A 12,500-nucleotide genomic window follows, 5' to 3' on the forward strand; every position below is an offset into this window, starting at 1 on the left:
GTTGTTCTCTTTGAATATGAATAGCCTCTTTTATCTTAAGTTGAAAAGTCGTAGAGGCCAGGCACCAAGCATTTTGTCCCGCTTTCACGTAAACGGCTGCAAATCTTTCATACCGGTACAAGTTCATAATGGTCTGAGTTCGTCCCAGTCTCATGTTAACACCCCCCTAGTATACATACTTTTTTTTGATATGAAATACTATTATATCCAGATTATCTTTAAAAAAAAGGAAAAACCTAAGCTTTTTTCACCTTTCCCTCCCAAGAGTGACAATAATATCTTTTACACTAACACCAGTCAATTTTACTGGTCAATGGGGGCCAGTTCAATGTTTAAAGGGTTAAAGTGGTACTATGATCAAAAAATCATTTCCTTTTCTTTCTTCAGATTTTGAAAGCATGTTTGCTTAACACCTAACTGGCAAAATTTTGAGCTTTGAGTTTTATCCAAAGGCTGTTTATTTTGAGTGTAAGTTTTGGATTTCACGGTCCGCCATTACTCACGTTCAAAACTGGCCGATTGGACCTCAGAGGGTTGGATCTAGAGAAAATGACGTCATTTACTCACTAGCTTAAAATTTCAACGTGTAAACGCAATTTATTACATATGTAAAACACGGGTTTAAAAATCTGAAAGGCCGAAACTCTCGTGCTGCATATTACTTCAGCCGCGTACGCACGCATTGCATTCTTAAATCAGTGAGTCTTTGACGTCGTTTTCTCCTCGGCCGAGCTCTCTCAAGATTTTGTATTAAGTAATGGCGGACCACTAAATAAGAAAATTCCACTTAAAATAAACAGGTGTCTTTTTAGAATCAGAACTTAAGACTTGGGTCACTTAGTGTTTAGTTAACATAGATTTGAAATCCAAAGGAAAAAAGGAATTGTTTTTTTGGTCGTAGTACCACTTTAATAGTTAACATCTATACAGTCATTCACTAAGAAATTATGTCCCTATTGACTCCTGAACCACCCCCCCATCGTCTGGAGTTAGACAGAGTAAAGTATGTTAAGTCCCACTACTAGGAGTCAATGGGTTTAAACAAGAAATCTCTCCTTACGAAATTTGAAACTGTAGTAAAAATTATGTGAAAATCCTTGATTTTCATCAGGAAGGTTCGTTATGTGACCACCTCATAACAATGGCTACAAAGACATAGGTGCACCAGCATCATAGATTTACTTGTGTGTTTATTTTAGGGGGTAAAACAAGACGTGACGACAAGAATGAGAATGCTCTGGGAAATTCCACACGTGATGAAACAGAGGAAGCAGGCAGTTTGAAGTCAGGACCTCAAGATGAAAAATCACAGAAACAACAATATGACAACTCAAATGGATCTTCCAAACCAACTAAAGGGCAGCCAATGATGTCCCTTAGTCCAGACCATCCAGGTTCCCCTGATTGCTCTTTAGTTGTTGGGTGTCCAAGTTCAAGTGAATCACCAGAGATGAAAACCATGAAAAAGAACAAAAGTGTAGCCACCGATATCAGTGGCGCCAATGCTACACCAGTAGAATCGACTGGGTCTCAAATTCCTGTAAATAATGCTGCATCTGCAAATTTGTTTACACCACCTGGCTTAAGAGCATCCAAAAGTCACTTAGGTGATTCTGATGCTCAAAATTCCAAAAACATTGTTACCTCTTCAAGTGGTGTTACAGACTACGGTTACTCATCAGGGCCAAGCACTGCCGCCTCCACATGTACCAACTTACCAACTCATATGCCTCAAATTGACGTTGAAGTCGCTGATCAACAACAAGGATCACCATGCAATACCCAAAGTGTTTCTGATACTTCTTCCAGATCTCTATCTCAAAATCCTGAGAATAGTGAAGTATCATCAAGTGAACTTGCAGCCTCAAATCAAGCGTCGCCGATAAACCAACCTGCCATAAATACCAGGGATCCCCCTAATCCTGAGATGGAAGACCTGTCAGGAGTGTCCAGAAATGAGAATGACAACAGTCTGGAAAGTTTATCTGCCCATCCAATCCAAGAAGAACAAAATAATGCGGAGGCATCGCAAAATGAGGCAACTGTCAATACTTATGACAACTTTTTTGGTAAGTTAAGATTATAATACCACTTTTTTCATCGGTCATACAATGTACATACAGTCATAAGAGAGGTATATGTACCTGAAGTTAGCCTGAGCTGAAGTCAACTGCATTTTTTTTAACCCTTTCACATCCAAAGCAGCCTAAACCAGCCAGACTTCCCATTTAACATTATGTCTCAGCAAATACTATGAGGACAATGTTAGGGTAACAATCTTTTTTTTGCAAGACTCAACATTTCGACCAGTTCCCAGTTGGCTTGACATCTTATAGGTAATATTTACAATATGAGTGGCAGATCTGTATGTACAAACTCGAGGTAAAGCTTAGAGCTTGTAAATGTGATACAGATCTGATGCAAATATTGTACACGACTTATTAAATCTTAGCATTAATTTTGTACACATTTCAACAGGGAAAATCGAATGAAACATTTATGTAAATGAAGAGAAATCTAATTAATAAATTATAATGATTTTGAGAAACATAGAAATGTAAAAACTAGCGATAAAAAGTTAAACTTCCGACCTTTAGGCAGCCTTGTGACGCTTTATCAAGGAGTTGGAAATGAATATGCGAAGAGAAATGTGTGTCAGATATACAGATATTGATTGATAAAACATTCTTTTGTTTTACCATCATAAAATATTAATGAGTTTTATAAGAGCAACTTTTTTCCTCAATTCTGTTGCAGTTTGTTGAGTTAACTTTTGTTTTGTTCAATCAAAAACATAGGGACTTGACAATATTATAAGGTTCTAAGCTGAGTGATTTATGGTTAATTTGCTGGCCAGGGGTCAATTGTGAAAAACATGCACCATTGACAGAAGCTTCATCCCTGGCTTGTACATGTATCAGCCTATGGGAAGATTGTGATACTGAAATTAACTGAAATTAATCAGTAACACAATTATCTTCCACAAAGTCAGGTGTCTGGTCAGTTATGACTGTTTTTGATATATTTTCACGGGATAATTTGTTAGTTTCAGAAAAGATTCTTGGTGACAAATTTCTCCTGGAAAAGTTAGCCGTTCGTCTGGATCGCACACCAAATCGTGCTATTAAAAGCTGGGAACATTTGGCCTGTACAAAGGAAATAGCTGCACCTCTGGAGGTGCGTCTCAAGTGCAAACTAAGTAGTGAAAAGAGGTATACTATGATGTTGTTTGAAGTGCTGACTGCAGAACATGAAGAGGATAAAACAGTAAAGGACTTAATGGATGCATTGACAAGAATGAAGAGAAATGATGTTAAGAAAATAATTACAGATGTTTTTCCAGGTACACTGTGTTAATGGTCAATGATAATTCAGCAATTTAGACAAAGTTGAGTTATAATCAAATTGGATCAGAGTTTACCAAAGTGTGACTTATGTGTGCCTGAATATGGTAAACAGCTTGTTACAAGCTCCTTCCCATGCTTGCTTGTCATTACAGGGCTGTCAATCAATCAGATATCCTTTTTATAGGTTAATTATGCCAACTGGGTTGTTTTCTGCACAAGCCATGTTCGCAAAAAGTATAAAACCAACTTTACAATACTAGCAATGGTAAACTTAATTTTCATCTACAGAACCCATTGTTACCCACCATGTTTTTGGGTGTTACTCAGGTTCTACATGTACCAGGTGTTTTAAAGTGGTTTACATGTAATTAGTGCAATTTAAATGTCAACGTTAAAGTGCAACTAGGACCAAAAAATCAATTCTTATTTCTCTGTTTGGATTTCAAAACTGTGTCAACTAAATGCTACATTACCCAAGTTTTAAGCCTTGATTTTAAAAAGACACCTGTTTATTTAAACTGGAATTTTCTAATTTAATGGTGTGCCAGTACTAACTTTAAAATCTTGAGAGAGCTGGATCAAGGAAAAATGACATAAAAGACTCGCTATTTTAAAAATGCAATCAAGGTTGGAAATAAATGCTCCACCGCTTGCCAGGTGAGTGTCAGAACTGTTTTGGCAGATGCTAATCAAGAATCACTCGCCTGGTTTGGTGAGTATGATTTTCATATATTCAAGACGGTAACTTCACTTTCTGCTTTCAAATAAGTACTCTGCCTACGAGCAATAGCGGCTCTTCAATCTGGCAGATGTGAGTTTTCTAGCTCCGCTAAATGCTGTGCCTTTTATCGTTTTCCTTTCACATTGCTTGACTGGAGATCCCTATGAAAATCCCGTTTACCTTTAAGTTAACAACTTATGCGGCCCTGATAAAATTGGTCCTTTCAGACAGCCATTTCACGTGTCAAAAAGCACAGTGTGACTCTAACTCGAGTTCAGGGTCCTTGTGGAACGAAGGTTATATGCCGGTAAGTACTGGACGTAGCTCTCTCAAATGCAAGCTTCGGGTGCAAGTTTTCCTGTGGCTTCTGCTAATGTGCGGCGATGTACAACTAAATTCAGGTCCTTGCCTATTCCCCTGCGGGATATGCACCAAACCAGGGAAATCCAACCAAAGAGGAATTCAGTGTGACACATGTGATACTTGGATGCTTGGTACCATATTCGCTGTATGAACATGGATGTACTTGGCTACGAAGCACTGGCAAATTCATCTTGTATCCGGGTTTGGGACAACTGTGACCTGCCGAACTTCTCTAGCTCTTTGCTTGAGTCATTTGCTTTTATCGATTCTCCAAATCGTTTTTCTCCCATAAGTGGATTAATTACTTCTGAATTAACTTTTACGCCACATGACCAGGTGCAGAGACACTTGTACTTCAACTCGCCTTGTAGGCATAGGAAGCATAATTTACATTATCAACTCCGTTGATAAAACCAAATTTTTGTATAGGAAGCAGACCTCTTTAGATAGTGACTCAACTACAGATCCAGAGCCACTTTATGACAGCCGTCCTCATGAAAGCCTAATTCAACCTCCTGAGAGCTTTCCAGATCGTTCACATCACAGACATGATCAAATATGGGTGTGCATATGAACTTGTGCAGTACGTGTTATTAACCCTTTCAGCCCCGATAGTGCCAAATGGCACTTATAGATTTTACTCTGTCTAACGCCAGACAATTTTACTCGTCAATGGGGAACCCCTCGGGGCTTAAAGGGTTAATCATAACCAGCATTTACAACTTCATCAGTTTGTAGGTCTACCTATAAACCTGATGTCATCCTAGGCTGTGAATCTCACCTTGATGGCTCAATTAACAGCAGCGAAATATTTTAACCTGCACCTAACCCCCCACCAAACCGGGGTCTTAATCGCAGTCCACAGTAACATCATCTTAGTGGAACGCTTGTCACCACCAGATTGCAAGATTGGTAAGGGCTAAGCTTTCACACTCAAATGATGAAATTTTGTTTGGACCTTTTTATTGCCAGCCTGGCTCTACTGTTGATATCATGGACCAGGTAGGACTTTCAATTTGCAACCTCAGGGAACTGGCTGGAATTGGAGGCAGTCACGTAATTCTTGCTGGCGACTTCATCCTCCCAGATATTAACTGGGAGAATGGCTCCAAATGCAAAGGTTATCAATGAGAAAATGTTGGAGATTGTAGATGACTTTAATTTTCACTTTACAGGTGGATGCAGCAAACTATCACTCAGTGTCATTAACATCAATCCCTTGCAAAATCCAGGAGCACATAATATTTCACAACGTCATGGCTCACCTTGAAGAGCATCTTAGTTGATTACCAGCATGGTTTTAGTCAGCATCGCTCATGTGAGACTCAACTGATAAATACCCTCAAGCATCTAGCCCAATCACTAACCTACAGGATTCAAACAAACCTGTTGATGTTAGATTTCTCAAAGGCATTTGACAATGTTGCGCAAAAGCGCTTGCTTCTCAAGCTCGACTATTATGGTATTCGTGGTCAAACTTTGGACTGGGTGCAGGTGTCGCTAATAAATAGAACCCAAAAAGTGGTCCTCAAGGGCTGTTCCAGTGCTGAAGCTTAAGTTCTATCAGGAGTCCCCCAAGGAATGGTTCTTGGACCACTGTGCTTCCTACTGTATGTAAATTATATGGGTAGCAAGATCTCATCACACTTAAAATTATTTGCTGAATTGACACCCTCCTGTATGCAATAATACACAGCCAAGCTGAAGCACAAAGTTTACAGAGTGACCTGGGCCAACTCACAGCTTGGTCTCAAATCTGGCAAATGAATTTCCATCCCTCTAACAGTGTATGTGCTGTGTATTTACCGATCAAAAAAGCCCGTTGCCCATCAATATACCACCAGGCATACCAAGGGATTACCGTCACTGAAACTCTTAATTGGAAAATGCATGTTTTAAATGACATTGTGAAGAACAAAGCCAATAAGACACTAGGATTCATCAAAAGAAATCTTCACTCTTGCCCAGAGAGAATCAAGGCTCAGGCATATATTTCACTGGTTGGACCCACATTAGAATATGCTTGTGCATCATGGGACCCCTACAGAAAATATCAAATAGACATGATAGAGCAAGTCCAGAGATGGGCTGCTCGTTTTGTGACCAGACAGTTTACAGTGGCCAACACTACAGCACAGGAGGCGAATAGCAAGGCTATGCATGCTCTACAAAACACTTAATGAAGTTAAAGTTACTGTTCCAACCATGTGTCCAGCATCAGCAACTCCAACGGACCCGCCACTCCACACCCACTTAAGTTTACTGACACTTCAGGCAACATGTGATGAGTACAAGTTCAGAACGATTAGAGATTGGTCAGGAACAGTTTGCATGTGGACATTTTACAATCAAACTCAATTTACTCTTTTAAAAGAGCTCTTGGCTCTGCCCTAATGAATGGGTGAACTGATTTTAATTATTTATATATGTGTACTGTCATTTTTCATAATATTTATTTAGATTTATTTATTTTATGTGTCACTTGAAAAATGTCCTTATTTAGGATCTTGCATGTTATGAATGTAAATGTAGCTAACAACTCTGAAATCTCCAACAAAGTTGGTTCGTAAGAAGAAAAAATGACTTCCGTTTGAGTGATTGTTACATGATTGTTGTATACATAAAGTACTTACCTACTTGTGCAAAGTAATACCTCTGGTCATAAAATACACTGACTCGTGCAGGGAGTCAATGGACATTTCACACCACTATTACCGACATGTACTTTTCTTGAGGTTGACTCTATATTCAATGAGTTTTAAAAGTGGTCTTGTCCAAATGTGGAAATATCTTCTTCCTGTATCAAAAATGTGTAGTGATAAGAATACTGCTAGTGATAGGAATACCACTCCTCCTCTGAAATACAAGAAGACACGGGCAAGGAAAATTTCATCAAAGTGGCAAGTTGGCCGGACATGGTTGTAAAATATGGTGGAAAAGGTATAATTTGTCTGTGGTCCACTGAGAACAGAAAAGTGTTGAAAATGCAGTATGTTGTCACCTCAAGTAAATTTATTGATGGGTACTCAAGCTAAAGCTGAACCAGAATCATTTTCTTATCTCAAGAAAAGTGCAGCCCACTTCCTTGCAACCCATTGTCACAGGGCAAAACTCCACCCCAAAAAAGAGGCCTAATGTATGAAACATAAATGGTTGTATATTTTATAATTTGTGGGAGAGAGAAGAGGGCAGTTTTTTTGTAACAGAGAAGACTGGGCAAATGAAAACTGATCTCGGTGAGTGAGATTTGAAGGTCACTTGCCGAGATAGTGAGTGTTAATAAATTTTAGTTTTCAACGCTGTGCAAAGCATGTGTACCCAACTGAATTATTATGCAGCACAGGGGTTTTAGGCTTTCACACTCCAAACTATTGTTTTGCATATATAATAAGATGCATTTACATGCTGAAATTTGAAAGTAGTGACTAAATGATGTCACTTTTCCCTAGATCCAACCCTTGAGGTCCCATTGGCCAGTTTTGAATGTGAGCAATGGTGGACCATGAAATCCAAAACCTCCACTCAAAGTAAACATGCAGCCTTTGGATAAAAATTAAAGCTCAACAATTTGCCAGCCAGGTGTTAAGCAAACACACTTTCAAAATTGAGGGGAAAAAGGAAGTGGTTTTCTTGATTATAGTAGCACTTTAGTCTCAAGGTTTTTATAGACAAGCACTAGTGCTCTGTTAATTAGGAAGACAATAAAATCAACTCAAATCAAATGAACTGAAATGACCTCATTTGAATGCTTTCACATTGTTTTGCACTAGTTCTGTGGACTAGCCTCTTTGCAAATTCACCATCAAAGGCATTAAGATGTAATTAATGACACTGATTATTGTTTTCAGACCTTAAATAAGCTTTTACTGACAAGTTTTAATCATTAATGGTCTGCAGATGCTGCAAATTCTTCACAGGAGTTAAGTGAATTCATTGCCAGTCCTAATAACTTCAATGCAGTTGCTGATGTGGCTACCCTTTTGGATCAGACATCCAATGTTAATAAGTACTGGTTTCATCTGGGCCTAGAGTTAGGAGTCTCTCGTGTACGCTTAAAAGAGATTGAATATGGGCAGTCTACCCAAGATCTCATGGAGTACCTCTACACCAAGAAACCACGCTTGACAATTGGGACCTTTTATGAAGTGATTCAAAACGATTTAAAGAGAAAGGATGTTTTGAAGATCCTAAGACCATTTGTTGAAGGTGAGTGTCATGTTTGTCAGCATGAAATGGTACCAAAAAAAGGTTTGGTAGTAAACACGAAATGAAGTTTAGATGTTTCTTTAAATTACTTTATTCTTTAGTTCAATCCACGGGCAGTGTGGCTGATTTTTTTTATTACAAATTTTTTATGACCTAAAAATCAGCCCAAAAAATTGCCCTATACTTATACTCGAGTCATACTGATAGAGCCAGTTGGGAAGCCCTAGAAATATCAGATAATTAGCATAACAATTGCTCATAAAAATCTCCATAAAACCAACTTCAGTTCAACTTGAGTTTGTCTTTGATGACATTGGTTGGGCATTTCGTTGACAACAGGAAAGTTTAAAGTAATAAAATGTAAGTGGGTTAAATATAAACCTCTGGACATGCCTCTTTAGACTATGGTAGTATCTGTAACTTTGTAGGTCGGGCATTTTATAGTAAAACAGACTGATGTTTGCTTCACTTCATCTAATCGTCTGAATCCAAGCAATCTCAGTATGTGTAGTTTAGTAATGTGGCAAACGTTTTCCAACATGGCAGGTTATTTTACGAGCCATTTTTCAAAACTCTTTGGTGTTCTTTTTGTCTACCAAATCTCCTTTCTTTGTCAACGCTAAGAGAAAGGTTAATGTCAAATAGGAAGATTAAATTTTCAACTTGGCTCACATAAAAAGGTAGTCAAAATCTTCCTCAAGTAAACTGAAATACTCGTGTCATGCATGTTATAATAAATATAAGGTTACAAGAGCTGGCAAACTTCACCTAAAAGTAGTTTCTTTTTCATCCACTGTAACTGCAATTATTCTCACAAGTATGAAATTAACTTTTAGGAAAACTCTATTGATGATGGATGTGAATTTCAGCTTTTTAGCTAGAAATAAAGAAAAATCAGTTTTTGGGCCTTGAAAATGGGGAGTCAACTTATTCACAAGTAAATACGGTATAATTATTGTAGTTGAAAATTTTCCTTGGCTGAAAATTTTTCAAACTAGCTTGTTTTTTTACTTTTCTTTGTTTTAGATTTACAATAATGTCTATGAGACAAAGAAAAGTAAAAACCAAACTGAAAAACTACAACTTATATATACATATGAAAACTGTGACATAATGAGAAAAACGAAGTCCATTCACACTCATAAAGAAGCCGAGCTATTAAAAATTAGCATTATCTAATTAGTGTGTACTGGCCTAACATTTGAATTACAATAACACTGAAGAATACAATACCGCTTGTCAGAACGGGCACTGATTGACTTTCTCCACTTTTTAAAATGATGGCATACCATTCTGACATTTCCAGAAATAGTTATGAAACTTAATGTGATTAATCAAGACCAAATCTTTTCTAACATCAAATTTGCCAAAAGTAATATCCTCTTCTTTAAAAATTTGAAACAAAATTATTATTATTATTATCTCGCAGTATAAAACTTTGGAATGCTGTCCACATTATGAGTAGTATAGGGCGCATAACGTAACCTACACCACTTGAGAAGCTACAATTAGAAGTAAAAAAATTACGTACGGAACCTAGTACAATTCTAATATACATAATGATATGAATCTCTCCACTTAGAGAGACAATTCAGAATATTATTAAATTCTATACTCTGTAAAACCTGCGCAAAAATATGATGATATCATTATCTCTACTAAAAGCCTATTTAGAAAATTATTCAGTTTTATACTCTCATTCAAACTCTTTCCAACTCTTTCCAAACTTCAAACTCTTTCCAACGCTCTCAGCTACCTTCCCACATAACCTGCATAGGACTTCACCGTCGGTGGAGGTTTGCCTCTTTTCCTTTGTGTAGAGCTTCGTAGGTAACAACTGCTCATATAGCTCATACATTCCCGCGATGTTATGTGTAGGGCATGTAGCCCAACCTTTTAGCCATGCAAAGCAGCTGGTTATGCTTAGGCTATCATCGTCCCATCTGATACAGAATAACTTTCCTTGCCACCTTTTTCTTTAGCGATCTCCAAGAGCTGCATCTCTTGAGATTCCTTCAGCAGATTCCCAGCTCTAGCTGCAGTCACCACCTTTCCCTCCGTTGTAACACACACGGGATTTAGGATATCAAGCTGAAATGTGATGTTAAGTTCTTCAGCGTACTTGGCTGCTTCCTTTACAAGCGACTGGTGACCTGATGCCATGGCGTGTTCTTCAAATTCTCTAACTGCTCCCACAGTCTGGTCCGAATTCTGAAACAATTTCAGTAGCGATTTGATTTTAGTGATCTTATACTCGTGTTTGACTGATTGCAGGCCTCTACCCCCTTTCTCCCTCGGTAGATATAACAAAGAAGTTAGGCTAGCTGGGTGCTTGCCACCGTTCTCAACTATGATCTTCCGAGCTGCTCTGTCCACACCTCTTAACTCTGATAGAGACCAATGTTGTGTCCACATTAAGTACCGCAGCACCGGGAGTGCATACTGATTAGTTGCCTGTACACGGTTACAATCAGACAGGGGGCTGGACCATATAATAGATATCCTGCGTAGATACTCTTTAGCTGCACACGCTAAAGCCAGCCGTTCATCTTGCCGAACGTTCTCCAGAACCCCCAGGAACTTGTAGTATTTTCCCTCCCCAAGAGCCGTGATGGTAGTTGTCTCGTCCATCCTCATACCAGACTCGTCTAACACTTGGGATCCTCTCTTCACGTGTACCACTGAGCACTTTTTCTGATTCCAGTGAAGGCCAATATCCTGCATCGCTCCTCTAGTTTCCTTCAGCACTCGGTTCAGCTTGCTCTTGGATGCAGCAAAGACCTTCAGGTCGTCGATATACAGGAGATCGGTGACTTTGACTCCTACAGGCTTGGATAACCGGTATCCCTCCGTTGCCCGCAGGCGCCACGCTACTGGGTTCAGGCACAGTGTAAACAATCTAGGACACAAAGCGTCCCCCTGGGGTAGCCCCTTCATGAACCTTATTTTTCTGGAAGTCTCTCGCCCTTGCCTTGTTGTAGCTACTACTTTAGTATTCCAGCTCGCACACAACTTGCGTATGACCTTACCCAGCCAGATGGGAAGCCTGTGCACGTCAGTCATTGCGCATAGCCAATCATGGTCGACGGAGTCGTAAGCCTTGCGCACGTCAATCCATGCCATGCTTAAGTTCCGTTTGCCTCTCTGGCAATCCAGCATTACTGCTCTATCGATTAGCAAGTTATCCATCGTACCAAAACACCCTGATTTCGCTCCTCTCTGCTGGCCTATTATTATTATTATTATTTTTTTTTTTTATTTTATTTTTTTTTAGTGTTTCCTTTTTCTTTTACTTACACAATACCTAATCACATTACAATCCTACTAATCAAATTACAATGACTTCCTAAACCATGACACAATATGATTCCTACAAGAAAGAAATATTATATATTAAGCAACAAATTACAGTTAATTGTCCATTTACGTTTAAATTTATCTAAGGTATTATTTTTATTATTAACGTATTTTTCAGTTTCAAACTTATTTTTAATCTTATGCTTTAGGCCAATTATTTCTGGTAACATGCTTGGCCTTCTGCAGTCCCACAGGTATAACTTAGCTATCAGTAACAAATAGTTCAGCAAGGGGCGTTTTGAATCTACAATTCCTATTATGACATCTTTTAAAGTAAGGGAAACATGTTCTTTTGAGATAGAATGAAAATAAAATTCAAACTCTTTCCAAAAAGTGTGCGAGTATAAACAGTCGAAAAAGAAGTGGCTGAGGGTTTCGGGATGAGACTTACAAAAGGAACAGTTGTCGTCTGTGGCAAATCCTATCTTGTATAATTTGGTATTAGTATATAATATAGAGTTAAGGACCTTGTACTGAAAGGCTCTAATATATGGTTCACAGCAAAC

The 12,500-nt window shown here is 38.5% G+C and overlaps 2 protein-coding genes across 2 annotated transcripts in view; one reads left to right on the forward strand and one right to left on the reverse strand.

The window, feature by feature from the left end:
• Positions 1-12,500, reverse strand: part of LOC138031147 (uncharacterized) — a 317,245-nt gene that overhangs the window by 52,839 nt on the left and 251,906 nt on the right. The gene's annotated exons all lie outside the window — the stretch shown is intronic.
• Positions 1-12,500, forward strand: part of LOC138030797 (uncharacterized) — a 34,476-nt gene that overhangs the window by 4,552 nt on the left and 17,424 nt on the right. The window contains exons 2-4 of the mRNA XM_068878673.1: positions 1,200-2,069; positions 3,047-3,343; positions 8,329-8,637. Coding sequence (XP_068734774.1) covers positions 1,200-2,069; positions 3,047-3,343; positions 8,329-8,637 — 1,476 coding nt within the window. The remainder of the gene's footprint in view (positions 1-1,199; positions 2,070-3,046; positions 3,344-8,328; positions 8,638-12,500) is intronic.

This window comes from Montipora capricornis, chromosome 2 (genome assembly GCF_036669925.1).
Source record: "Montipora capricornis isolate CH-2021 chromosome 2, ASM3666992v2, whole genome shotgun sequence".
NCBI classification, from domain to species: Eukaryota; Metazoa; Cnidaria; class Anthozoa; order Scleractinia; family Acroporidae; genus Montipora; species Montipora capricornis.